Source organism: Dipodomys merriami, unplaced genomic scaffold (assembly GCF_024711535.1).
Source record: "Dipodomys merriami isolate MVZ:Mamm:240054 unplaced genomic scaffold, mDipMer1.0.p SCAF_718, whole genome shotgun sequence".
Classification (NCBI taxonomy): domain Eukaryota; kingdom Metazoa; phylum Chordata; class Mammalia; order Rodentia; family Heteromyidae; genus Dipodomys; species Dipodomys merriami.
Window position 1 is genome coordinate 1 of NW_027206311.1, and position 25,746 is coordinate 25,746.

General features: G+C 44.7%; 2 protein-coding genes across 5 annotated transcripts in view; one reads left to right on the top strand and one right to left on the bottom strand.

The window, feature by feature from the left end:
* The first annotated feature begins 1,077 nt into the window (after positions 1-1,077).
* On the top strand, positions 1,078-3,865 carry LOC138818138 (protein misato homolog 1-like). The gene is made up of 10 exons (XM_070009062.1): positions 1,078-1,126; positions 1,224-1,362; positions 1,503-1,620; positions 1,698-1,832; positions 1,932-2,084; positions 2,569-2,700; positions 2,774-2,958; positions 3,057-3,161; positions 3,254-3,366; positions 3,641-3,865. Exons 2-10 carry the CDS (start codon positions 1,337-1,339, stop codon positions 3,853-3,855), a joined length of 1,182 nt encoding a protein of 393 aa, XP_069865163.1. The 5' UTR covers positions 1,078-1,126; positions 1,224-1,336; the 3' UTR covers positions 3,856-3,865.
* LOC138818137 (GON-4-like protein) overlaps positions 3,421-25,746 on the bottom strand; it is an 85,668-nt gene continuing 63,342 nt past the window's right edge. For 3 of the 4 annotated variants that reach the window (XM_070009060.1, XM_070009059.1, XM_070009061.1), the window contains 14 exons: positions 25,090-25,240; positions 22,031-22,147; positions 18,484-20,244; positions 15,292-15,547; positions 14,210-14,394; positions 12,622-12,819; positions 10,583-10,726; positions 9,410-9,553; positions 9,188-9,307; positions 8,014-8,127; positions 7,296-7,506; positions 5,513-6,137; positions 5,327-5,429; positions 3,421-4,446 (listed from right to left, as the gene is read on the bottom strand). In XM_070009060.1, coding sequence (XP_069865161.1) covers positions 4,297-4,446; positions 5,327-5,429; positions 5,513-6,137; positions 7,296-7,506; positions 8,014-8,127; positions 9,188-9,307; positions 9,410-9,553; positions 10,583-10,726; positions 12,622-12,819; positions 14,210-14,394; positions 15,292-15,547; positions 18,484-20,244; positions 22,031-22,147; positions 25,090-25,240 — 4,279 coding nt within the window. In that variant the 3' untranslated portion in view covers positions 3,421-4,296. The remainder of the gene's footprint in view (positions 4,447-5,326; positions 5,430-5,512; positions 6,138-7,295; positions 7,507-8,013; positions 8,128-9,187; positions 9,308-9,409; positions 9,554-10,582; positions 10,727-12,621; positions 12,820-14,209; positions 14,395-15,291; positions 15,548-18,483; positions 20,245-22,030; positions 22,148-25,089; positions 25,241-25,746) is intronic. The other variant, XM_070009058.1, reaches the window with a different exon arrangement.

Genomic DNA, 25,746 nt, shown 5'->3' on the forward strand with positions numbered 1-25,746 from the left:
TGCGGAGTCTAGTATCCATTCACTTAAAGAACCGATAAGGACACTGAAGAACCAGAGATGAGGCGCTAAATCACCAGAGGGGCACAGCAAAGAAAAACTTTACCCTGCTCAAACTGGTCTCCGAAACAGTTCGTTTGCTCCTGGACAAAGTGAGGTGTTGAACTGACACACTCGTGGAAAAACTCGTGCAATTTTTGCCCCACTAGTTACTAAGTTGAGAACAGAGGCTAGAATCTAGATTTGGCTCCTAAACCAGGCCCAAGAAAGCTTGAAAGAGCCAGGCATGAGACACCAAGTTGTCCGATGATCAGATTTAGTCCAAGTCACAGAGATGTCTTAGGCTTTGACCTTAGCATTATTGTTTCTATATAGGTAGTCTTAACTCCCTAAGAGAAGAAGGTGGACTGTACAGGGACAAACAACTTGATGCTGCTATAGCATGGTATGTATTTGGTGTATGGAATAGAGGGGGGAACATGTTTGTGAAAACAGCTGGGGAAACCCTAGAAACAAGTTCTTTGATCAATCTTTTTCAGGCAGGGGAAGCTCACCACCCACAAAGAAGAAGTCTATCCCAAGAACCCTTATCTCCAGGACCTTCTGAGTGCAGAGGTGAGGGCTTCAGCTTTAACCTTTTAACCTCATGCTACAAGTGCCCTCACCAATGCAGAGAAAAAGACAGTTCTTTTCGTGACTCAGCCAGGCGCCAGTGGCCTTGCCTGTAATCCTAGCTACTCAGGAGGCTGAGATCTGAGGATCATGGTTCAAAGCCAGCCCAGGCAGGAAAGTCTGTGAGACTCCTATCTCCAATTAACCACCACAAAACCGGAAGTGGCACTATGGCGCAAGGGGTAGAGCCCTCGCCTTGAGCTAAAGAGCTGAGGGACAGCGCCCAGACCCAGAGTTCAAGCCCACGACCGACAAAAAAAAAAAAGAATTGTGATGACTTAATCAGAAAAGAGGTGAAATGCATCCTGCAAACTGAGGGATAAAGGATAAATGAACCTTTGCCCTTAAACTGCCTAGAACTAAATGTAGGTTTTTTTTCTCTCTCTCTCTCAACTATTCCAGGGAGTGCCCAGTAGTGATGGTGTCTGGAAGGTCAAGTCCATCCCTAATGGCAAAGGTGAGAGTTCGCTGGATATAGGAAGTCTGGACAGTACAATGGGGCCTCTGAACAGAGAAGCATGGAGAGTTGTGTGTCTCTTCTGTTTGTTCTTCAGGTCCACCTCCAGTCAGCACTGCTACAGCTCCAAAATCATTTATACCACCAGAGGGCACCATCAGAGTCTGGTCAGACTTTCTGAGAGTTGACCTCCATCCTCGGAGCATCTGTATGATTCACAAATACAACCATGATGGGTATGAAGGCCTCGAGAAGCTGTGACACAAATAGCATATGTCCCCACCAACACACTGGATTAGGCTCAAGCCTATCTTCCCTGACAAACAAACCAAATGTTGAGGACAGGGCTAAGTCTTTCATCACTTATTCGTGGCAGGGAAGCAGGTCGGCTGGAGGCTTTTGGCCAAGGGGAGAGTATCCTGAAGGAGCCCAGGTACCTGGAAGAACTGGAGGACAGGCTGCACTTCTACGTAGAGGAATGTGACTATTTGCAGGTAGTGTGTGGCAAGGCAGACAAGCAGGATAGATACTTATTATCCTCCACTTATTTTCATCCTTTATCTTTCTCTAGGGCTTTCAGATCCTATGTGACCTACATGATGGCTTCTCTGGAGTAGGTGCTAAGACTGCAGAGTTGCTACGAGACGAGTATTCAGGGCGGGGAATAATTACTTGGGGTCTTCTCCCTGGGCCTTACAATCTCAGGGTGAGTGGAAGTTGGGGTAAAGAAAAATCAGAGTAAGGAAGGAGAAAGGAGAATCCCACTGACAATGTTGTTTGATACAAACTCCTTTTCTTTTACCAGGAGCCCCAGAAAAACATCTATCGTCTGTTAAACACAGCATTTGGTCTGGTGCGCCTGACTGCTTACTGCTCTTTCGTCTGCCCTTTATCCTTGGGCGGAAACTTGGGCCTGAGACCCAAGCCACCTGTCAGCTTCCCTTACCTGCGTTATAACGTAAGGCTCAATGCTTTTTATTTATTTTTTGGGGTCCGGTCGTGGGGCCTGAACCACTTCCAGCTTTTTTCTTTTTGCTTATATGGTGCTGAGGAATCGAACCCAGGGCCTCAGGCATGCAAGGCAAGCACTCTACCACTGTGCCACCTTCCCAGCCCCATCAATGCTTTTTTTATGATTGTGGCTGGCCACAGACTCAAATCAGCTTCTCTCTGCAGTGGCTCTATTTTATTTTTTGTGTTTATTTAGAAGTGGAAGTTGCAAGATTCTTTCTTTGGAGAGGGGCTTCTAAGAGGAGTCCTATGGTTCTGTTTTTGAAGCATTAGCTTAAATATGGCTCTTAGATCACACTGGCTGATACTAGTCCAGCTGTGGACCCAATACACCTTGGCTTCATGCCCTGGATTTCTCTGCCATTACTGTTGTCTCCACACACTTTTCCTGACCCCAAATACCACATGTTTCTCTTCTGTCCATTTTACAGGCCACTCTACCCTTCCACTGTAGTGCCATCTTGGCTACAGCGCTAGACACAGTCACTGTTCCCTATCGCCTGCGTTCCTCTCCAGTTTCCATGGTTCATCTGGCTGATATGCTGAGCTTCTCTGGGAAAAAGGTACAAATCTTTGTGAGGAGCTGGGTCAGCACTGAGAAAAAGCTCTGTAACCTGATCTCCTCCTGATCTTTAGGTGGTGACAGCAGAAGCAATCATCCCCTTCCCCTTGGTTCCAGGCAAGTCCCTTCCTGATACTCTGATGCAGCTTGGAGAAGCCAGTCCGTGGACCTCACTGTCTGCATGTGGGGACCCTTCTGGAACACGCTGCTTTGCCCAATCAGTGGTGCTGAGGGGCATAGACAGAGCGAGCCATACCAGGTAAGGACCATTGGCCTTCAGAGCCTGTGTTAGAACATTAAGTCTTAGTTCTTATTCATGTTGCCATAGTAAAGGTGATTTTGGCTTTCTCCTGGCAGCCAGCTTGTCTCAGGGACACCTCTGCCCTCTGCTCTTCATGCATGTACCACTGGGGAAGAAGTCTTGGCTCAGTATTTACAAGAGCAACAGCCTAGAGTCATCAGGTCAGTAGAAACACTTGCTCCTGCCCTTCTCTCAGCCCTCCGACCCCCCACCTCGCCTGGGCTAACCTAACCACCACCCTCTGCCCACACAGTTCATCCCATTTGCTGCTGACTCCCTGCAGAGTGGCTCCGCCTTACCCCCACCTCTTTTCTTCAAGCTTCAGCCAGCAGGGCGCAATGTTAGAAGGTCCCCCCAGGGGCACAGGTAGGTAAGAAGTGAGGAAAACATAAAATTTCAAGCAAAGGTACAGTTCCTGGATTAAAATTGAAAAAAAAAATATCACAGTTAAACCTTTATTCACCCTTTGGCTCCTGAGAAGTGTCCTTCCTATGGAGTGCTGGTATACAAAGGGGACAGCACACAAATCTCTCAAGTGTACCTTACAGTCTGCTCTACCAAGCACCCAGATTCCCTATCAATACAAGAGGCTCAAGGCAGAATCCAATCCATTCAGTCTTGCTTTTCTCTCGGTATGTAGAAGTGAAGAACATCCCAGTGTTTGGGGCCCTGCGCTCTTCTGCATCCTTGTACCAGACCCTGGGAGGCTTAGCAGACGAGCTCTCCAAACTCGACCTGCGGCGCTGGGCTAGCTTCATGGACGCTGGAGTAGAACACGATGACATGGAGGAACTGTTGCAGGAGCTCCGCAGCCTGGCCCACTGCTACCAGGAAGGAGACAGCTCCCCAGATTAAAGTTCCAGGAGTTCCTTTGCAATAAAAAGCTGCTGGGTGCATGAGCCCAGTGTATTCCTGCACAGGAGCTCAGTGTCTTAGAACTGGCTACAGACATTAGAAATTTATTACATTTAGAAACATTGTGAGTTGATCACAAAACAATAAATATGTACCATTAGACCCAAAAACAAAAGGAGAGAAAGGATCCAGGCCTCTCTCCCTGAATGCTATTTATAGAGTGGATTTTGAAGGTCTTCTTCAAAGACCCTGAGTGAGGCATAGGCAAAAGAGCTCTGGGGCCTAGATCTAGCCTCACTTTATCCTTGGGCCCAGCTCTGCTCTTCAGCTCCGTATGCAGAACTCAAGGACTGCACAAGTGAAGTACAGCCACTCTCTCCCAGAGCACAGGGTGCCTGGCATGTTGGTCCTATGCAAATGACACCACACCTTCCAGGAGCCTCAATCATCTGGCTCCTCCTCAGACAGCAAGTCCCCATGGTCTGACAGCTGGTCTGCATTGCTGGTACTGGTTGCATCATCTTCATCCTCAGAGCTGGCCTCACAGGCCGTGTGGAAGAGCTGCATGAGTTCTCGAAAGCGGTGAGAAACCTAGCATAGCAGAAGGGCTGTAATCACTGTTCCAAATCAGGAACATCAACATTTACTAAGTAATAGGTGCCAATCTGAAATTCTTTTATTTATTCCACATTTGTGAGAGTTGTGTGTTAATAAAGAAATTTCAGAACTGGGAATGTGGCTTAGTGGTAGAGTGCTTGCCTAGCATGCATGAAGCACTGGGTTCAATTCCTCAGTACCACATAAACAGAAAAAGCCAGAAGTAGTGCTGTGGCTCAAGTGGTAAAGTGCTAGCCTTGAGCAAAAGAAGCTCAGGGACAGTGCCTAGGCCCTGAGTTCAAGCCCCAGGACTGGCAAAAAAAAAAAAAAAAAAAACCTCACAAAATTCCAGAGGCCCAAAGTCACACTGCTAAAATCAAAAATAGAATTGAAACTTGGAGCTGCTGCTACTACTGTTCTCTCCTAGACCTCTCCTCTACCATACTGACAGGTCAAGCCCTTCCTTTATGTAACTGGTGCCTTGAGTTTGTAGAAGCCTATGTGTGTGTGTGTGTGTGTGTGTGTGTGTACAATAGTCTTGGGTCTTGAACTCAGGGCCTCAGCACTGTCCCTGAGCTTTTTTTTGCTCAAAGCTAGCACTCCACCACTTGAGCCACAGCTCCACTTCTAGCATTTTGGTGGTTAATTGGAAGAGTCTCACGGACTTTCCTGCCTGGGCTGGATTCAAACCTCAATCCTCAGATTTCTACCTTGTCAGTAGCTAGGATTACAGGTATGAGCCACCAGCACCCAGCCTTATGTCTACTACTTAGTCAGCCACTCTGTTCTCTTCTTGCCAGATTGCCTTTGTTCCTCTGAAGCTTGAGACTTACATGACTGCCCCACTTCACACATTCCTTCTCTCCCCACTTACCTCAGCAGGAGTCTTATTTCCCAGCTGCTGAGAGATGATGCTAAAGGTCTGTGGCTGCGCTCCTTGCTCCTGGCACATGGTGAGAATCACTCGGTCAGCTTCCCTGTGACAAGCATATCATGATTAATCGTAAAAAGCCATATGGATACGTTCTAGACCCTTTCCAAATCTACCCTCTATCCTTACCTTGTCCACAGGACAACTTTCTCCCCCGTGGAGCTGACTTTGCTGTTATTAGCACACACTGTAGCTTCTGTGGCCTTCGGTTGCAGTTCTTGCTGCTCTGGGCCCTTGCCTTGTATTCCAGAATCTTTAACTAAATCCCCTCTAAAGGCTTTGGGGGAAGTCTCTGAGATATCAACTCCTGAAGAAGATTCATGGACAGAAGACATCTTGTCTGCTGTCTTTGTCCCAACTCTGCTTGAAGGCAGCCAGTTTTCATGATTACCTGGTTTCCCAGACACATGTATTTTTTGGACTTCTCGGGTCCTTGAAGAATCAGGACTGAAGAAGGAAGCAGGGCCCTCATTAGTGCAGAGCAAGGTCTCAGTTTCAGGTGCACCTGAGACCAGCATGGGGACTTCTGAGTCAGCTGCTGCCTGCTGGCCCTCCTCTTTCTGAGGTGAGAGAGATACACTGGGGCAGGAAAGAACCTCAGCCCCAGCCTGGTTTCTGACAGTGGAGGATACAGCTCCAGTTTGGGAGCAAAGTTGGAGAGTGTCTGGTAAGTGAGGTGCAGGGCCCGCAAGGAGCTGTTCTGTAAGAGTCTCTTCTTGAAGAGGCAGCAAAATGTTCCCCACTGTTGACCCTGCTTCAGAGGGAAAAAAAGGATTAGAGGATGCACAGGATCATGATGCACCCAAGAACTGAAAACTACCATAGTCACTGGTGAGGTGCTGGAATAAACCTATATAAAAGAGTGCAGAACACCAGGCACCAGTGGCTCACACCTGTAATTCTAGTTAGGCAGGAGGCTGGGATCTGAGGATCGCTGTTTAAAGCTAACTGGGGCAGGAATGTCCATGAGACTTTTTTTTTTCCAGTCATGGGGCTTGAACTCAGGGCCTAGGCACTGTCCCTGAGCTTCTTTCGCTCAAGGCTAGCACTCTACCACTTGAGTCATAGTGACACTTCTAGCTATTTCTGTTTATGTGGTATTAAGGAATTGAACCCAAGGCTCCATGCATGCCTAGGCAAGCAGTTTACCACTAAGCCACATTCCCAACCCCAACCATGAGACTCTTATCTCAACCACCAGGAAACCAGAAGTGGTGCTGTGGCTCAAAGTAGTAGAGTGCTAGCCTTGAGCAAAAGAGCTCAGGAATAGTACCCAGGCCCTGAGTTCAAGCCCCAAAACTGACCCCCCCCCCAAAAAAAAGTGGTAGAGGTGAGTGTTATATCATTCACACAAGGGTATAAAGTCCTAGTGCCAAGAGCTGAGTCTTAAGCACTTAGGTCGACAGGATTTGGAGACCAGTGGAATTCCTGGTCAGGAATGGGAATGGGGGGATAGTATCAAGTTCTGTGGACTACACAGCACTGTAGGAGAGATTACAAGCTGAACAGGAAAAGGGTTTCTATTGAAAGGGAAGTACTATACCCAACCTTTGAAAGACTGGTGGGTTGTTTTTTTTTTTTTTTCTTAGCAGTCATGGGGCTTGAATTCAGGGTCTGAGCACTATCCCTGAGCTTTTTTGCTCAAGGCTAGTGCTCTACCACTTTGAGCCACAGAGTCACTTCCGGTTTTCTGGTTGCTAATTGTAGATGAGTCTCATGGACTTTTTTGCCCAGGCTGGCTTTACACTGTGATCCTGATCTCAGCCTCCTGAGCAGCTAGTATTGCGGGCATGAGCCACGTGCCTGCAAGACTGTTACCAAGCTCTCTAAGGATCCTGTTGAAGTTAGGAGAATGAAGCTAAGAACTCATTGGGAGAAAGGCTGGGCACGCCTAGTTTGGCAGATTACTCACGTGGAATAGGCACCTCTCCCTTTCTCATGGTCCTGCTCGTCCTGCTCTGAGTTGACTCAATGCTCTCCCGTTCCTCTGGGACTTCCTCTTCCACCACATCCTTGCCCTGGCCTGCTTCCTTAACACCAGACATAGGACTAGCTGCTCCATGGGGGCTGCTGCCCACCAACTCGTGGGGCTCCTTGTTCTTGTAGGATTTGTTCTCACACACCTGCGAAGATACTTTTTGGGTCAAAGGTGTCCTGACTTCCCTCCTATGTTTCAGGGGCCCAACGAAATATAAAAGCCACCTTCCCAGCCCTAGAATCTATTTTTCTATTCAGATTTCTCTCTCACCCCCCCCCACACACACATGGACACAAAGCTAGTATTTGAATTTCTTTTTCCTTAATTCTAAAAGCTTTACTCAAAAGGTTATCTTTATGTATATGCCAGTCCTGGAGCTTGAACTCAGGGCCTGGGTACTATCCCTGAGCTCTTATGCTCAAGGATAGAGCTCTACCACTTGAGCCACAGCAAAATTCATCTTATATTTCTAAAAGATTGTATTTGCACATGTATGTGTACATATAGTGTGCGTTTCTTTCATATATGTAATCTTTCTAAGGATTCAGAAAGGTGCAAACCTATGGTAGCTGACAAACGCTACACAGTGTTTGCCTGGGGTTGTCCTGATAGCTGATACCCTCCATCCCAGTACCATGAGCACCTGTCTCACCTTGTTACTACAGTGACTACAATTTCTCCTCTTGCTCTTCTTCAGCTTGGAGTCGGGACCTCCTTCATGGCAAGCACAGGAACAGTCCTTGGTCCCATCTGGCCAATCAGTCTCCTAGGAGATACATGGTCTTGATTATTCTCAGTACCAAGGAAGGAAGTTAAATTATGAGCCACCTGAAGAGACCTTTCCTTTTTTGGGGGGGTGGGGAGGGGAAAGTGACCCAAAGAGGAAATAGTCCAATCACCCAGATATTTCAAGCTTTATTTAAGTCAAATAGATTTTGAGGTTGTACATGAGATAGGACCTACATACTTTGTTTCCCTGTGTTCTGAACTCTCCCCCTCTCTTCCAACCCTCTTGGTTAGACTAGGAGTAAGACATGTAACAGATGTAGACTTGAAAGACTACTTCTGGTGCTGGGAAGGTGACTCAGTGGTAGAGTGCTTGCCTTGCATGCATGAGGCCCTGGGTTTGATCCCTCAGCACCACATAAGCTGAAAAGGCCAGAAGTGGCACTGTGGCTCAAGTGGTAGAGTATTAGCCTTCAGCAAAAGAGCTGAGGGATGGTGCCCAGGCCCCACGACCAGCCCTCCTCACTTCCCCCACCAAAAAAAAGACTACTTCTGGAAGAGAAGACAGAGCAATCAGGGAAGACTCTAGAGCTATATTACCTGGGCCCAAGTTCCAGGAGTACTACTTGATAAACAAGTGACTAGCAATAGCCTCTCTCTTCTATAAATCGTAAATAACACTCTCCCCACAAGATTACTCTGAAAATTAAATAAATTGTAAAAAAAAAAAAACAAAAACCAAAAAACAACTTCCAAATAATGCTAATACTTAGTAATACAGCTAAATATTAGCTCCTATACCAGTCATAAAGGAAATTCTGTATCCTCCTATGAACAAAAAATGAAAATATTTAAGATCTTTCATTTTTGAATAAGAAAAACACCTCTGAGTTCTGAGACACATGGCCTCTTCACCAACCGCATTGTGTGCTCTTGTGCTTTCCGCAGAAGCCTCCCCTTTGGTTTGTACTCCATGATCACCTCAGAACCTTGAGACACGGGGCCAGGGGCTTGTGACCATACCAAGCCAGAAAAACATTTAGAGGGAAAGTAGAGCCCTGATTCATGAAAAGTAGCTAGTTCCCAATATCCTGACATACCTTATCATGATTCTGGATCCCAATCTCTTTTCTCCTCTTGTTCTTTGAACTGGAAGGTATTTTGGGAGGTTCTTCTTCCTCTTCCACATCAGGCAGTGCCACTTCTTCAAAGCCATCAAACTGAGGAGGAGTTGGTGTCAATAAACACAGGCTCTGGGGCTGACAGCCCTCCGACAGGTGGCCGTTCCCTTCACAACCCTAATGTACCCTCAGGGCCTGTACCTCATACTCTTTCTCTTCAGTCCAGTTGATTTCTTCAAAGTCACCCATCCTGCTAGCTGCTGGACGAAGATGGTCAAAGAAGATAGAAAACTCATCTTGTAGGTGGTCATGACCCTTGAGGAGCTGCCACATCTGTGTCTTGAGCTGCAAATAGGCAGATGCAAAGATAGTCTTTGAGTCAATCTAAGCCACTGCCATAAACTCCCGACATTCTGCCTTGCAAGCCAACCTAAAGAAACATAGAACTCCTCTCTCTCTGTCTCTGTCTCTCTCTCATTTATTTTTTGTGTCAGAGCCTGAGCTTTTTGCTCAAGGCTACCACTCTACCACTTGAGACATAGCTCCACTTCTGGCTTTTTGGTGGTTAATTGGAAGTAAAAGTTTCACCGGGCACCAATGGCTCACACCTGTAATCCTAGCTACTCAAGAGGCTGAGATCTGAGGATCGAGGTTCAAGGCCAACCTGGACAGGAAAGTCCGTGAGACTCTTATCTCCAATTAATCACCAGAAAACTAGAAGTGGCACTGTAGCTCAAGTGGTAGAGCACTAGTCTTGAGCTGAAGAGCACAGGGACAGCGCCCAGGCCCAGAGTTTAAGCCCATGACCAACAACAACAACAAAAAAAGAGTTTCATAGACTTTCCTGCTCAGACCGGCTTCAAACCACGATCCTCAGATCTAAGCCTCCTGACAAGCTAGGATTACAGGTGTGAGCCATTGGTGCTCATCTATAGACCCTCTCTTTAGTGGGTAATAATTGACATGCAACTTCTCCCTTCTTGTTTACCTGCAGAGGAAGGATATTAGTAACAGATTTGATTCCTAGTGATAGCACTCTCCACTCTTGTCCAACTGGTCCCCAGGTAGGACAAAGCCTAAGCAGAATAAGAGACAAGCCCCTTCTAAGTCTCACACTTCTCTCCTCGATTATCCCTCTCATGGCACTGATGATACTCCACAACTTGAGAAAACAAGACAGGTCCTGGATTCAGGTGACCATCCCTGGCTTCACGCCTTAAATAAGCCTAAAAAGGTCTTACACTTTCCTCATCTCCTCCAGGTGTCCATGACACTTCAGAGGCAAAAAGTATATGGAATAAGATAGGGGAACAGAGAAGGCAACAACCTAATACTCAAATGGCAATAAAAAGGAGGCAGGGCAAGAAAGAATACCTCTGTGATCTCCTGAGGAAGGCAGTCTGCACAGCCTTGGAGGACCTTGATGATCTTCTGGTGGTGTGAAGGGTTCTCTGCAAAGCAAATCTCCAGCTGACGAAGGAATTTGCGACTCTTCTCAAAAGCCTGCTGCTCCTCAAACTACCAGAGTAGAAGAAGGGCAAGAGGGGAGTTACTAACTAGCTAGTTCAGGACTTGAGAACTCTTAAGAACTAAGAACATGGGCTACAGAAATGGGGTATAAAGTGGTTCTATTTTAAACCCAAGCATCCATCTACACTAGGCTCCTGAGAACTAACTACTAACCTAAGAAATTAAGGTGTGAATGAAAGATATACATATTTCAAGTTGCTTACTATTTTATAGATGGAGAAATCAGGCACTCAAACTTATGTAGTACTCCAGAGTTTACAAAAAATGTTCACACATACACACATCTAATCCTCCTAACAAAGTTGAAAGAGAAGATGAGTATTATATACATAATCACCATATTGTCATTAAACTGGCATTAAAACTATCAAGATTATCTTATTATTCTCTTTATTCCTATTTTATCAATCATGAAGTCCAAAACTACTGGATTACGTCTCATATTTCAACATTTCAAACATTACCTTACCTTAGTGGCCTTCCCAGAACATCGAGTATCAAAGTGAAGATACCATTCCCCCACCCATCTTACTTCCAAGACTACAGTCCCTTTCTTTAGTTTTCAGTAGGACATTATCACTATAAACCATAACATACCATATATTTTATTGTTTATTTTTATAACCTACGTATTTATATACACATATACACACATGTTCATATAAATTATGATTATGGATTATTCATCTCCTTTCCTTATTATAAGTTCCATGAAGGCAGGAATCTTAGTCTTTTTTTAAATGCTATAATACTAGCTCTAACAGCTTTGCCTGGCACAATACTTAATGAAAGAATGCCTGCTTTAGCTGGTGCCGGTGGCTCATGCCTATAATCCTAGCTAGCTACTCAAGAGACTGAGACCTGAGGATCAAAGTTTCAAGCTAGCCTGGGCAGGAAAATCAGTGAAACTCTTTTTTTTTTTTTTTTTGGGTCCGGTCGTGGGGCCTGAACTCTGGGCCTGAGTACTGTCCCTCAGCTCTTCAGCTCAAGGCTAGTGCTCTACCACTTGAGCCACAGCGCCACTTCTGGCTTTTTTCTTTTTGCTTATGTGGTGCTGAGGAATCGAACCCAGGGCCTCAGGCATGCAATGTAAGCGCTCTACCACTGAGCCAACTTCCCAGCCCCATCAGTGAAACTCTTATGTTCAATTAACTATCAAAAAAGCTAGAAGTGAAGCCAGATGCCAGTGGCTCACATCTGCAATCCTACCTACTCAGAAGGCTGAGAGCTGAGGATTGCAGTTTGAAGTCAGCCTGGACAGGAAAGTCTTTGAGATTCTTATCTCCAATAAACTACTCATAAAAGGCCAGAAGTAGAGTTCTGGCTCAAGTGGCAGAGTGCTAGCCTTGAGAAAAAAAACGTTCAGACTGGGAAGGTGGCTCAGTGGTAGAGTGCATCCGTAAGGTCCTAGGTTCGATTCCTCAGCATCACATAAACAAAAAAGCCAGAAGTGGTGCTGTAGCTCAAGTGGTAGAGTGCTAGCCTTGAGCTGAAGAGCTAAGGGACAGCGCCAAGGCCCAGAGTTCAAGCCCCACGATTGACCAAAAAAAAAGAAAGAAAGAAAGAAAGAAAAGGAAAAAACAGCTCAGGGACAGCACTCAGGCCCTGAATTTTAAGCCGCGGGATGACATTGACATTTAAAAAAAAAAAAAAAAAAAAAGCTACAAGTGGAGATCTCAGGGATGGCATTCAGGCCCTGAGTCCAACCCCTAAAACCAGTGCACAAGCACATGCATACTCAAACACACAGACAGACACACACATATACAGCTTATTCACTATGTAAAATTAAATGAGAGAATGGGGTTGGGGAGGAACATTAGAAAACAAAGCTCTTGCTCTAACCCAGGAATTTTGTGTGATCTTTTTGTCCATCTACTTACTAATCCACAAGCCAGAGCTTGCTCAGGTAACAAGAAAGCAGCAAAATCCTTCAAAAGCTGAGGCCACTCTTGGAGCAGAATTTGCAAGCTTTTGTAGAGATCCACAGCAGTCTGCCTCTGAGTGTTTGACTCAAATTCATAGATGACCTGAAGGAAGTCTTCGTATTTGCCAGGAATATGCTGTAGGGCTTCTCGTACCTACACAGGAAGACTTCCAATCACCAAGGGAGACAGGAGAATTGCAAAGAGCTCCAAGAGTTAAGCTTCAGAGGATCTCCCCTGACAGATCTTCACATGTGAGCAATGTAGAGTTCCTTTGCTGGCAGGGACAATTAACAACCTTCATTTTCCAGAGACTATGGAACTGCCAACAGACAAGGTAATGCTTTTCTCTAGGTCACGGCCCTAAGCTCTCCTTCCTGATTTCAACCCCATAATAAAATAAGTAAGTTTGGTAAATGGACTTTAAATTGTGTCCCCCAAGCCGGGCGCTGGTGGCTCACGCCTGTAATCCTAGCTACTCAGGAGGCTGAGATCTGAGGATCCCGGTTCAAAGCCAGCCCGGGCAGGAAAGACCGTGAGACTCCTATCTCCAATAAACCACCAGAAAACCGGAAGTGGCGCTGTAGCTCAAGTGGTAGAGCGCTCGCCTTGAGCTGAAGAGCTGAGGGACAGCGCCCAGGCCCAGAGTTCAAGCCCCACGACCGACAAAAAAAAAAATAAATAAATAAATAAATAAATAAATAAATAAATAAATAAATAAATAAATAAATAAATAAATAAATTGTGTCCCCCATAATAAAATAAGTAAGTTTGATAAATGGACTTTAGATTGTGACATCTGAAGATACATAATACATAATTTGTAATGGTAGTAAAATATTAGGAACAAGAAAAAGCTATAATTATCCCTGCTACTACTTCACTTTGAGAAGGAGGATAACAAACCGGTACATTACCAAGAGGGGAGGTAGCTACCAGAACACCACTGAGATCTGCTCTCTGGCCTGAGTACTACTTGTCATTTTTCTTGAGCCAAGCGCTTAAACAGCTTTTTATCAGCCCAGACAATCTCCCACTGATGAGAAATATATCATCTGTACCCCAATCTTTGAGCAAAAGAGAGAGGAGAACAATCAGCCCAGGAATGACTGAACTCTGTCTTCTCACAGCTCTCACAGCCGTGGTATTCCAGAAGCTTAGGTAGAGATAAAGCATGTTGTACAGCCTAAAAAAAATACATTGGGATGGGGGTGGAGAGGAGCAGTACTAGGAATGGAACCCAGGGCCTTGAACTTGGAAGGGGAAGCGCTCTACCACTGAGCTATACAGCTATAACCCCACCCCACCCCTCGCACCCAGACTTTATTTTTAAAACATCTCTCTTGAGGATAGGAGGTCACTGGAGGAAAGGAAGGGGTGACTTTGTGCAAAAAACATCTACTCATTACCTGATTTATGAAATGGTAAACCCTCTGTACAATACCTTAATAATAACAATAAAATTATATTAACTACAGCAACATCTCCCAGGAAGAAGTAGGCACATTCATAGAAACAGGCAGTAACAGAAGCATCATTTGCCTACCCTGGTCAGATAAGCCTGGGCAAAGGCCAAGTCCTTCTGCTCCCTGAGAGGATCCCGCTCCAGAATGTCTTCATCATAGAGCAACAGCAGCTTGGAGGTGTCTTTGCTGGCCCGAGCACGACTTCCCCGCTTACTGCGAACTCGATGACTGTTCCGGCCCTTTCCCGCAGCTTTGATGCTCCCGCCTTTGGAGTACATTGAGAAAAGATTGTTTCTCAGTCCCTGCAGCCATGCCATCTACCACATGCACTCCCACACCCAAGCCTAGTAAACATCACAGAGCAACTCAAAAGTAGCTGGGAAAGTGGTAGTATAGACAGTCTGCTCCATCAAGTCAGCTCTACGCAGAATCTGAAGCACAGCTAGGTTAACTGGTATGACAAGGAGATAAAAGTAATGTATTTTAAGAAAATATAAAGAGCATGGCCTTATGTTGGGGTCTCAAGCAATTATACCTTGTGGTCTGGATTTTTCTTTTTTGGTTTCTGGGCAACTGGAAGAACTTTTCTTTTTTCTTTTTCTTTTGTTGGTCATGGGGCTTGAGGTCAGGGCCTGGGCACTGTCTCCGAGCTCTTTACCTCAAGGCTAGTGCTCTACCACTTGAGCCACAGCCACTTCTTGTTTTCTCAGTGGATTATTGGAGATAAGAGTCTCACAAACTTTTCTGCCCAGGCTGGCTTTGAACCGTGATCCTCAGATCTTAGCCTCCTGAGTAGCTAGGATTACAGGCGTGAGCCACCAGCACCCCGCTTGGAACTTTTCTTAATTTTTGGGGGGGGGATGGTGGTGGTGGTAGGGAAGAGGGACAGTCTTGTGGCTTGAACTCAGGGCCTGAGTACTATCCCTGAGCCTCTTTGTGCTCAAGGGTGGCGCTCTACCAGTTGAGCCACAGCACTTTTGGCTTTTTCTGAGTAGTTTTTGGGAGATAAAAGTCATATGGACTTTGCTGTGCACCATGTCAACGTTTGTAGAAAGAAAAGCTGCAGAGGAGATCCACAGGACTTCTCTGAAATCATTCATTCTGCACAATGATGTAGACAAGGTGGCTAAATGAGCCCTCTGCACAGGTTTACCTTACTCACCTGGTGGGGTTCTGCTGGTCTCTACTTCTGGAATAGTCTTGGGTGAGGCTAAGGTAGAAGGGGGCTTCTCCACAGCATCACCTACTGCTTCATCAGTCATTTCATCCTCTTTCTGATGGTTTTCCATTCCTTCTACTTCCTCTTCCTCCTCTTCTTCTGGCTCAGAATTCTCCTCTTGGGAGTTCTCCTCCTCAGACTCACCTTCCTGACTCATGCGCCTTTCAGATGCCAGCCAAGTTAGTTTCTCCATTGTTTCCTGAAAACTCCCAAAAAGTACTTGTAAGGAATTCTAGTGGTTCACAAAATGCTGAATCAGGAGGATCTAAGGTAAAACACTGTAGGCTCACAACTGAATTATACAATTCAATGAATAGTGAGGGCTGGATATGGGTAGCAGAAAGTAGGAAGAATATACTTTTTGAAGGGCCCCCTACATCTTTTTTGTTGTTGTTGTTTTTGTAGGTTATGGGGCTTGAACTCTGGGCCTGAGTGCTGTCCCTCAGCTCTTCAGCTCAAGGCTATCACTCTACCACTGGAGCCACAGAGCCACTTCTGGTTTTCTGAGTGGTTTACTGGAGATTAAGAATCTCAGGGACTTTCCTGCCTGGCTGGCTTTGAACCGTAATCCTCAGATCTCAGCCTCCTGAGTAGCTAGGATTACAAGTGTGAGTCACCGGTGCCCCGCCCCCTACATCTTAGTTTTCCTTTGCTATGACCCATACTGAGGATAATTTTTTTCTTCCTCCCTCTTCTTTTTTTTTTTTTTTTTTCCAGTCGTGTGGCCTGAACTCTGGGCCTGGGTGCTGTCCCTCAACTCTTCAGCTCAAGGCAAGCGCTCTATCACTTGAGCCACAGCGCCACTTCCGGCTTTTTTCTGCTTATGTGGTGCTGAGGAATTGAATCCAGGGCATGCATGCGAGGCAAGCACTCTACCACTAAGCCACCTTCCCAGCCCCTCTTCGTCTTCTTTTTTCCTCCCTGCTTTCCATCTCTCCTTCCTTCCAATAGCGATAAAGACTAAACCAAAGGCTGGTTTTGTTTATTTGCCAGTCCTGGGCTTGAACTCTGGGTCTGGGTACTGTCCCTGAGCTCAAGGTGAACAGTCTACCATTTGAGCCTCAATGCCACTTTTTTTTTTTTTTTTTTTGTCGGTCGTGGGGCTTGAACTCTGGGCCTGGGCGCTGTCCCTCAGCTCTTCAGCTCAAGGCGAGCGCTCTACCACTTGAGCTACAGCGCCACTTCCTCAATGCCACTTCTGGCTTTTTCTGAGTAGTTCATTGGAATAAGGGTCTCATAGACTTGCCTACCCAGGCTGAATTCAAACCCTGATCCTCAGATCTCAGCCTCCTAAGTAGTTAGGACTACAAGTATGAGCCACCTGCACCCACCTTTGCTGGTTATTTTGAAGAAGGAGTCTTGTGGATCTCTCAGCCAAAACTGCTTTGGATCACAATCCTCTGAATCTCAGCCTCCTGAGCAGCTAGGATTATAGGCATGAACTACCAGTGCTCAGCATTATGAGCTATTTTAACATACTTAAAGTGTTTATAAGTGGGGGAGGGGGGAAGGGGAGTGACAATGGTTGCTCATGCATTTAATCTTAGTTACTCAGGAGGATCTGAGAATCAAGGTTGAAAGCCAGCCCAGGCAGAAAAATCTAAGATACTCTTTTTTTGTTGTTGTTTAATTTGAAAATGCCATACTGAGGAGTTACAATTACATGGGCAAGATAATGAGTACATTTCTTATCAAGCATTGTTGCTTCCTCCTTTGTTTCCCCTTCCTATCCCTTCCCATATCCTGACCCCCCACCCATATCTCCCCCACTCCCCCGCCAAAGTTGTAAAGTTCGTTTTTTGACGTAACGACTTGTACATCTCATTGTTGCAATGGGTCCACCTGTATCCCTATTTAAACGAATTGTTTTTTCCCTTCCCTCTAACATACCCTTATATCCAATTAATCAAGAAAAAGAAATGTAGGTATGGCTCAAGTGGTAGAGTATCAGCCTTGAGGGAAAAAAAAGTTAAAAGACAGCAGGAGGCCCTCAGTCCAAGCCCCAGTACGACCACAAAAAAATAAAAATAAAATAAAATGTACTGGGGCAAGTCAACTTAATGTTAAAATGAGTTTTATTCCAAGTAAAATTTTCTTTTTCTCTTTCATTTCACTTCAATCTCAAAATTATGTCCTATAATGCAATCAAAAATAAAATAGAGGAAGTGGCACTGTAGCTCAAGTGGTAGAGCACTCGCCTTGAGCTGAAGAGCTGAGGGGCAGCACCTAAGCCCAGAGTTCAAGCCCCATGACCAACAAAAAATAAAATAAAAAATAAAATAGAAAAGATGAGGGAGACCAATGGAAGGGGTGATACTGATCAAGATGCATTGTACTCATCACCTGACTTCTGGAATTGAAACCCCTTTATACAACTATTTAATTTTTTTTTAAGTATACTAGAGGGAGAATAATGAAAAAGAAGTAACCAGATCAAAGTGCATTGTAATTATAAACTGACCTGTCAAGTTGAAATCTTTTGTACAACTACTTAAAAGACAATTTTAAAAAATTATGCCAGGCATTCATGGCTTACATCTGTAATCCTAGCTATTCAAAAGGCTGAGATCTGAGTATTGTGGTTCAAAGCCAACCCTGAAAGAGTGACTCTTATCTCCAATTAACTACTAAAAAGCTAGAAGTGGGGGCTGGGAAGGTGGCCTAGTGGTAGAATGTTTGCTTAGTATGCATGAAGCCATGGGTTTGATTCCTCAGTACCATATAAACAGAAAAGGCCAGAAGTGGCGCTGTGGCTCAAGTGCCTTGAGCAAATGAAGCTCAGGGAAAGTGCTCAGGCCCTGAGTTCAAGTCCCAGAACTGGCAAAAGAAAACAAAACAAAAACAAAAATAAAAAACTAGAAGTGAGGCTATGGATCAAGTGGTAGAATACTAGCCCTGAACACAAAAGCCCAGGGGCAGTGCCCAAGCCCTGAGTTCAAGTCCCAGGACTGGTACCAAAAGAAAAAGAGAAAAAGAAATTTTGAAAGGTATTAAAAAAGCAAATTGAAACAATTTTAAAGTGAAATGGAAATCACTTTAAGACTATCTAGAGCAGAATAACAAGCAGGTATATAAACTCAACATATTACTGAGACACCCCACAAAGTAACTTTGAGATTACTCCCCAGCTCTTACCTGGAGTTCAGGAACAGAAAGCACAGACTCCTCAGAAGCTGATGACATTTCATCTTCCTCATCTTGGGTAAGGTCATCAAAGTCCTCCTCTTCCTCTTCCTCTGGCCCATCCTTCTCTCCTCCAGTTTCTGGCACCACTGGGATCCCCAGTGACTGACCATCGACACTGGATGTATCTTCAGACTTCCTTGGGGGACTATTAAGCACTATTTCCGGGTCCATAGATGATGGAACATTCTTAGGTGTCCTTTTGCTCACATCTCCACCTGGATTTTCATCAGGAGGCTCTTGAGAAGCTGAAGGGGATGAAGCTGCCTGACTGCACTCCTCCTTCTGCAGGATCATTTGTTTCTTTACATCTCTAGCACTGCTCAGTTCCTCCCTTAGGGAATCAGTGTTCAATTCAATAGAGTGTTCATTTTTTATTTCATCACAAATTTCCTGTTCAGGGAACCCACTGGAGATCTCCTCCACAGGGTCCTCAGGTTCTAGCTTGACTATTTCCTCTAAATCCCCGTGGGAGGAACATAGGGATTCCTGGAAGCCTTGAGGCAATGTCTCCAGAGTCTGCCTCCCCTCCTCTGTTTTCACTATAGCCCAACCACAGGTACTCTTCTCTGACAACCCTTCCTGAATTTCAGATTTCACAACTGTCACTCCACAGGCAGGTCCCTCTGACAACCCTTCCTGGCATTCTCTATCTGCTGGGGGAGGACCTGGGCTGTGTTCCTCTTTGGGGAAGACAGTAGCACACAGAGGAGTTAGTTCCTGGGGTTCTAATTTGGGCTCAAGGCTTTGAGAGGCATTCTTTCCTTCAACCAAAGGACAAGCAATGTCTGAGTTCACCTGGGTCTTATCTTTGAGGGTAGATGGTATTGGGAGATTCACAGAATTTCCAGAAACAATTAAGGGTGAGATGGAGGAAGCAACAAGGGGTTGGTTTAATGGACAGGGAAAAGGAGCAGGGTTGACCAGGAGAGTGGTAATGGGAATGGTCTGGGGATTGGGGGCCACAGCTGCATTGACAGGCTGGATCATGTTACAGCCACTGCCAAGACTCACAACCTTCACAGTGGCAGCAGGGACAGTGAAGATAACAGGAGTGGGGTGCATGAGTGGGGCAGGTTTCACACAGGGAGAAGCCTTTGCCCCTTTCCTTCTTGAGGGTTTCCGTCTTACACATGGTTTTCGAAATTTAGATGGGGCTAGAGAAGGCAGCAGCATCTTGGGCACAGGTGCAGAGGGGAGTAGGGTGTGAGACTCAGAAAAAGGGATGTTGGTCCTAGCCTCAGCAGGCACAGCAGGCAGTGCTGTAGTAGGCTCAAAACTGTCCTTCCCCTGGGGATCACCCAAGGAAGGGAAACCTGGAACTGTCTGTAAAACAGTAGCTGGCTGGATCAGATGAGGAATCTGGACCACCATTTTGCTTGGAGGGACTTCAGATTGAGTTGGCCATGCTGCTATTTTCCCCGGGTTGAAACTAGGCAGGACAGAGGGGCTAGGTTGAATAAGGAGGGGTTTCAGCACTGATGAACGCTTCTGTCTCCAAGCCTTCCTGGAGAAACGCTTGGAAACAGGCTTCAGTTTCAGTACTACATCCTTGGGTAACAGCAGTGGGTATCGAGTTTCATTCCCCAACTCTGGTCTGGCGTTTTCTTGGTCTTTCTTTTCATTGACCTCAGTGGTTCTAGTTACATTTCCTTCCTCTGTAGCACCATTAGTTATGTTCTTCATTTCTTCCTGAATCGATGGTAGACTGGCCTATAGAGAATACAGAAGCGCTCATCAACATTCTTTAACGTAAGAATTTAGGGGAAGCCAGGCATCAGTGGCTCGAACCTATAATCTTACCTACTCAGGATGCTGAGATCCAGAGGATTATTGTTCAAAACCAGCCCAGGCAGAGATTCAATCTCCAAAATGGCCAGTTAAAAAGAAAGGGTAGCTGGGCACCAGTGGCTCATGCCTGTAATCCTAGCTACCCCTGAGGCTGAGCTCTGAGGATCTCAGTTCAAAGACAATCTCAGGGAAGGGAAGTCTGTGAGATTCTTATCTCCAATTAATTTCCAGAAAACCAGAAGTCGAACTGTGGCTCAAGTGGTAGAGTGCTTGCCTTGAGCTGAAGAGCTCAGAGACAGCACCCAGGCCCAGAGTTCAAGCAAAGAAAGAAAGAAAGAAAGAAAAAGAAAGAAAGAAAAAGAAAGAAAGAAAGAAAGAAAGAAAGAAAAAGAAAAAGAGATAGAAAGAAGAAAGAGAGAAAGAAAGAAAGAAGAGAGAGAGAGAGGGAGGGAGAGAGGGAGGGAGAGAGAGAGAGAGGGAGGGAGGGAGGGAGGGAGGGAGGGAAAGAAAGAGAAAGAAAGAAAGAAAGAAAGAAAGAAAGAAAGAAAGAAAGAAAGAAAGAAAGAAAGAAAGAAAGAAAGAAAGAAAGAAAGAAAAAGAAAGAAAGAAAGAGAGAGAGAGGAAGGAAGGAGGGAGGGAGGGAGGGAGGGAGGGAAGGAAGGAAGCAAGCAAGGAAGCAAGGAAGGAAGGGAGGGAGGGAGGGAGGGAGACAGAGAGAGAGAGAGGAAGGAAGGAAGGAAGGAAGGAAGGAAGGAAGGAAGGAAGGAAGGAAGGAAGGAAGGAAGGAAGGAAAGAAGGAAGGAAGGAAGGAAAGAAGGAAAGAAGGGTGGTAGGGCACCAATGAATGGCTCATGCCTATAATTCTAGCTACTGGGGAGGCTAAGCTCTGAAGATTAAAATTTGAGGCGAGCCTAGGCAGGAAAATCTGTGAGACTCTTACCTTCAATTAATCACCAAAAGCTAGAAGTGAAGCTGTAACTTAAGTGGTAGAATGCTAGCCTTGAGCAAAAAAAAAAATCAAGGACAGCATCCAAGCCTTAAGCTCAAGCCCCAGGACCAGTATATACACACAAAAAAAGGAAAAGTATGGCTCAAGGGGAATGAGCAAGTAATTCAAACTCCTGAGCTCAAACACCAGTATCTACCTCCAAAAAAGAAAAAAAGGAGATAAAGTATAGGACTCTCTAGATTTTTAAGGACCTTTCCAGACAGTCTCAAGTTATCTTTCCAAAAAGGGTCTTTCTACATATCAAATATATTATATAAACTCTTCTTTGAGTTTTAGAAATTATTATTTTATCATTATTTTGAGAAGACTGTAATTACCTAGGAGAAAAGCAGAAGAGTAAAGGAAGAAGGGTATATAAGGGAAATAAGTCTCAGTTCAACAACTAAAATATTAGAAGCTTAAAGTAGCCCTTGAGAGCTGGAAGGTTGCTTCGTGGTAGAGTGTTTGCCTAGCATGCAAAAAGCCCTGGGTTCGACTCCTTAGTACCATATAAACAGAAAAGCCAGGAGTGCTGTGGCTCAAGTGGTAGAGTGCTAGCCTTGAGCAAAAGAAGCTCAGGGACAGTGCCTAGGTCCTGAGGTCAAGCCCCAGGACTGAGGGAAAAAAGAAAAAAGAAAAAAAAAAAGGTAACCTTGATATTTCTGCCAGAAATTGTGGTTACTTTAGGCCTCCAATAGACTTTTAGGAGAAAGGCGGTACCTTTAACCAGAAAGGGAGTCGGTGTTCTTCTCTCTCTACAGGTGGCTTCCACTGATGTGGCTGGATCTCTTCACAACACCTTACCAGGATTGGCAGCTGTTTAGTCTTCTTATAAAACTGAGCATGAATGAATGGGGGAGAACAATGCAAGGGGTGATGGTGACACTGATCAAGAAGCATTGTACTCATAACCTGACTTACGGAATTGAAACCTTTTTGTACAACTATTTAATAATAATTTTTAAAACAGCATTAAGAAATAAAGCATTAGTTATATTCCTTCCAAAAATATGCAATATTTTTGTTAATCTATAATTTATAAAGATTTTATAATTACTTAGAATCTCCTAACTGGCAGTCTCCATACAGATTGGGAAAAAGGAAAACATTTAGGTCACAGAGAAAAAGGTAGCAGTTGGTGAGAATAACTTTGTGTAGGATTTGCCCTTGGTCCACAGCTGCAGATACTGACTTCACCTTCCTCTTGGACACCTGAAAACTACTTTCACACAAGTAATGCTGTAAACATCATAGAAAGGAAAAGAAAAATGATTCAATTTTTGGAACCAATGAGAGAGGAAAACATGGAGATTTAGCTACAGTTTTGCCTAGCATGCATGAGGACTGGTACCTGATCCCCAACAATGAAGAATGGATAGATGAATGTATGGATGGATGGATAAATAAGGGAGTATTGGGCTTAAACCATAGATAATAAACACCTATTCTTTCAGAATATGTTGAATGTGTACCAAGCACAGAGGTATAAAGTTGAGCATAAAGACAAGAGAAGCAATTCCTAATTTCAAGCAATTCCTACTTCCAACTAGTGGGAAAGACAGACAAATAGACCAATAATGACACTCTATATAAGAAGAATTACAAGCCGGGCGCTGGTGGCTCACGCCTGTAATCCTAGCTACTCAGGAGGCTGAGATCTGAGGATCGCGGTTCAAAGCCAGCCCGGGCAGGAAAGACCGTGAGACTCCTATCTCCAATAAACCACCAGAAAACCAGAAGTGGCGCTGTAGCTCAAGTGGTAGAGCGCTCGCCTTGAGCTGAAGAGCTGAGGGACAGCTCCCAGGCCCAGAGTTCAAGCCCCACGACCGACAAAAAAAAAAAAAAAAAAAAAAGAAGAATTACATACAGCTGGGCACTGGTGACTCGCAATTGTAATCCTAGCTACTCAGGAGGTTGAGATCTGAGGATTGTAATTCAAAGCCAGCTCTGCAGGAAAGTCTGTGAGACTCTCCAATTAACCACTAGAAAGCTGAAATGGAGTTGTGGCTTAAAGTGGTGGCACACTAGCCTTGAGCAGAAAAAGCCCAGGAACAGCACTCACGCCCTGGTTCAAGTCCCATACCCAACAAGAAAAGAAAATATACATACAACAATGTGCTTTAAAACTGATATACATCTTAAACCTGAACAAAAATATTTTGTGGGATAAGATGCAACAAAATCCTAATGACACAATTGTTTTTTTAAGCTGGGCAACAGTAACTCACACCTGTAATCCTAGCTACCCAGGAAGCTGAGAACTGAGCATCAAGGTTCAAAGCCAGCCCAGGCAAGAAAGTCTGTGAGACTTTTATCTCCATTAACTACCACAAACCTGGAAGTGGAACTGTGACTCAAGTGGCAGAGGGCTAGCCTTGAGCAAATAAAGCCCAGGGACAGTACCCAGGCCCTGAGTTCAAAATCTAGGACCCTGTCTGAGAATGTGGCTCAGTGGTAGAATGCTTGCCTAGCATGCATGAAGCTCTGGGTTTGATTTGTCAGTACCACACAAACAGAAAAGGCAGGAAGTGGTGCTATGGCTCAAGTGGTAAAGTACTAGCCTTGAGCACATAGAGGCTCAGGGACAGTGCCCAGGCCCTGAGTTCAAGCCCCAGGACTGACAAGAAAAGAAATACATCAATGAATAAATAAGATAAATAAGAAGAAGAATGGGATAGATCTGGGTCCCTGAAGGTTAATTTTTTTTAAAAGGGGAGGGAGGGACTTAAATGTTCAGCATCAATGGTTGAAGTTTCATAAAATTAGGCCTAAATCTAAAACATCAAGCGTCAATTACAGGGAGGGTATACTTAGATGTTGTAGGAAACCCACCAACCCAAAGAAAACTTGCTTAGTATGAGAGAAAAAAACTTTTTCATAACAAGCCTCATAGGACTATTTGTCTCTTTAAAATATACCTGTACAGGGCTGGGAAGGTGGCTCAGTGGTAGAGCGCTTGCCTTGCATGCATGAGGCCCTGGGTTCAATTCCTCAGCACCATATAAGAAAAAAGAAAAAAGCTGGAAGTGGTGCTGTGGTTCAAGTGGTAGAGCACTGGCCTTGAGCTGAAGAGCTGAGGGACAGCGCCCAGGCCCAGAGTTCAGGCCCCATGACCGGACCCAAAAAAAAGAAAAAAACCTGTACATATAAAGCACATACTGTATAACTTCAACATAAATAAAAGAGCTGAGCTAAGAAGAACATGAGTGGAATACTGTATACCCTTGCAAGGTTAAAGTAAAAGAAGACTATATAAAGGAAATTAAAGATTTATGAAATCTTTTATGACTTGAATAATCCCTTTTTTTTTTTTGTCGGTTGTAGGGCTTGAACTCTGGGCCTGGGCACTGTCCTTCAGCAATTCAGCTCAAGGCAAGTGCTCTACCACTTAAGCCACAGCACCACTTCCAGTTTTCTCATGGTTAATTGGTTATAAGACTTTCTGATCTCACAGACTTTCTTGCCCAGGCTGGCTTTGAACCGCAATCCTCTGTTCTCAGCCTCCTGAGTAGCTAAGATTACAGGCATAAGCCACTGGCACCCGGTTAATAATCTCTTATTTAGAGAGACTATCCATAAGAGAGGTGAGGATAAAGATACTCCAGAGGAAAATGATGAACGAGTATCTTTGACAAGGCATACATGGAATTAATCTACTACAAGAGTGGGAGAGATGAGCCTCAGATAAAAGATCCCTCTCTACACTGACATTAAAAAGAGGAGGGAAAAAAGACACACATGGAATGAGAACCTCAGGGGAGTTTTCAGGGAACACTTACTTTAATGATGTTGTTAGGAGCTCGGTTCAAGTTCAGGTTCTTAATTCTCACTGTGAGTTGGTGGGCAGTCTTGCAGGTTACAAGGTACTTGCTGATTAAAGGCTTTGGAAACTCAGTCCCTTCAAAATGTTTCAATCCTAAAGCTAACAAACTGAGAAAAGAGCAATCATAGTAAATCTCATCTCCCGGACATTTTCCAAAATATCCTCCCCACACTAATTCCACAATATTTTCAAATACACAATTTCTATATCTCATCCTTATACACACTGGTGGCTACTCAATAACAAGTTTTATATGTTTTGTGAGTGATGGTAAGTATTGTAAAGACCAAAGAGAAAGGGTTGGAGGTACAGTCTCTGCTGGAAGAGTACCTGCTTAGCATGTGTGAGGTCCCAAGTTTCATCCAAGACTGCAAAAAACAAAACATTCAAAAAGAGTCCAAACTACTGGTAAACAGGAAAAGCAAGGCATAAAATCATTAATAAGATGGGCATAGTGGTTTCTAGCCTGTTGTTCAAGGTACTTGGAAGGGAGAGGCAAGAGAATCACTCAAGACCAGGAATTCAAGGCCACACTGGGTAATAGAGTAAGATTCTTTCTCAAAAAAAAAAAAAATCATTAAGTATCAGATCACAATGAGCTTCATACTATAAA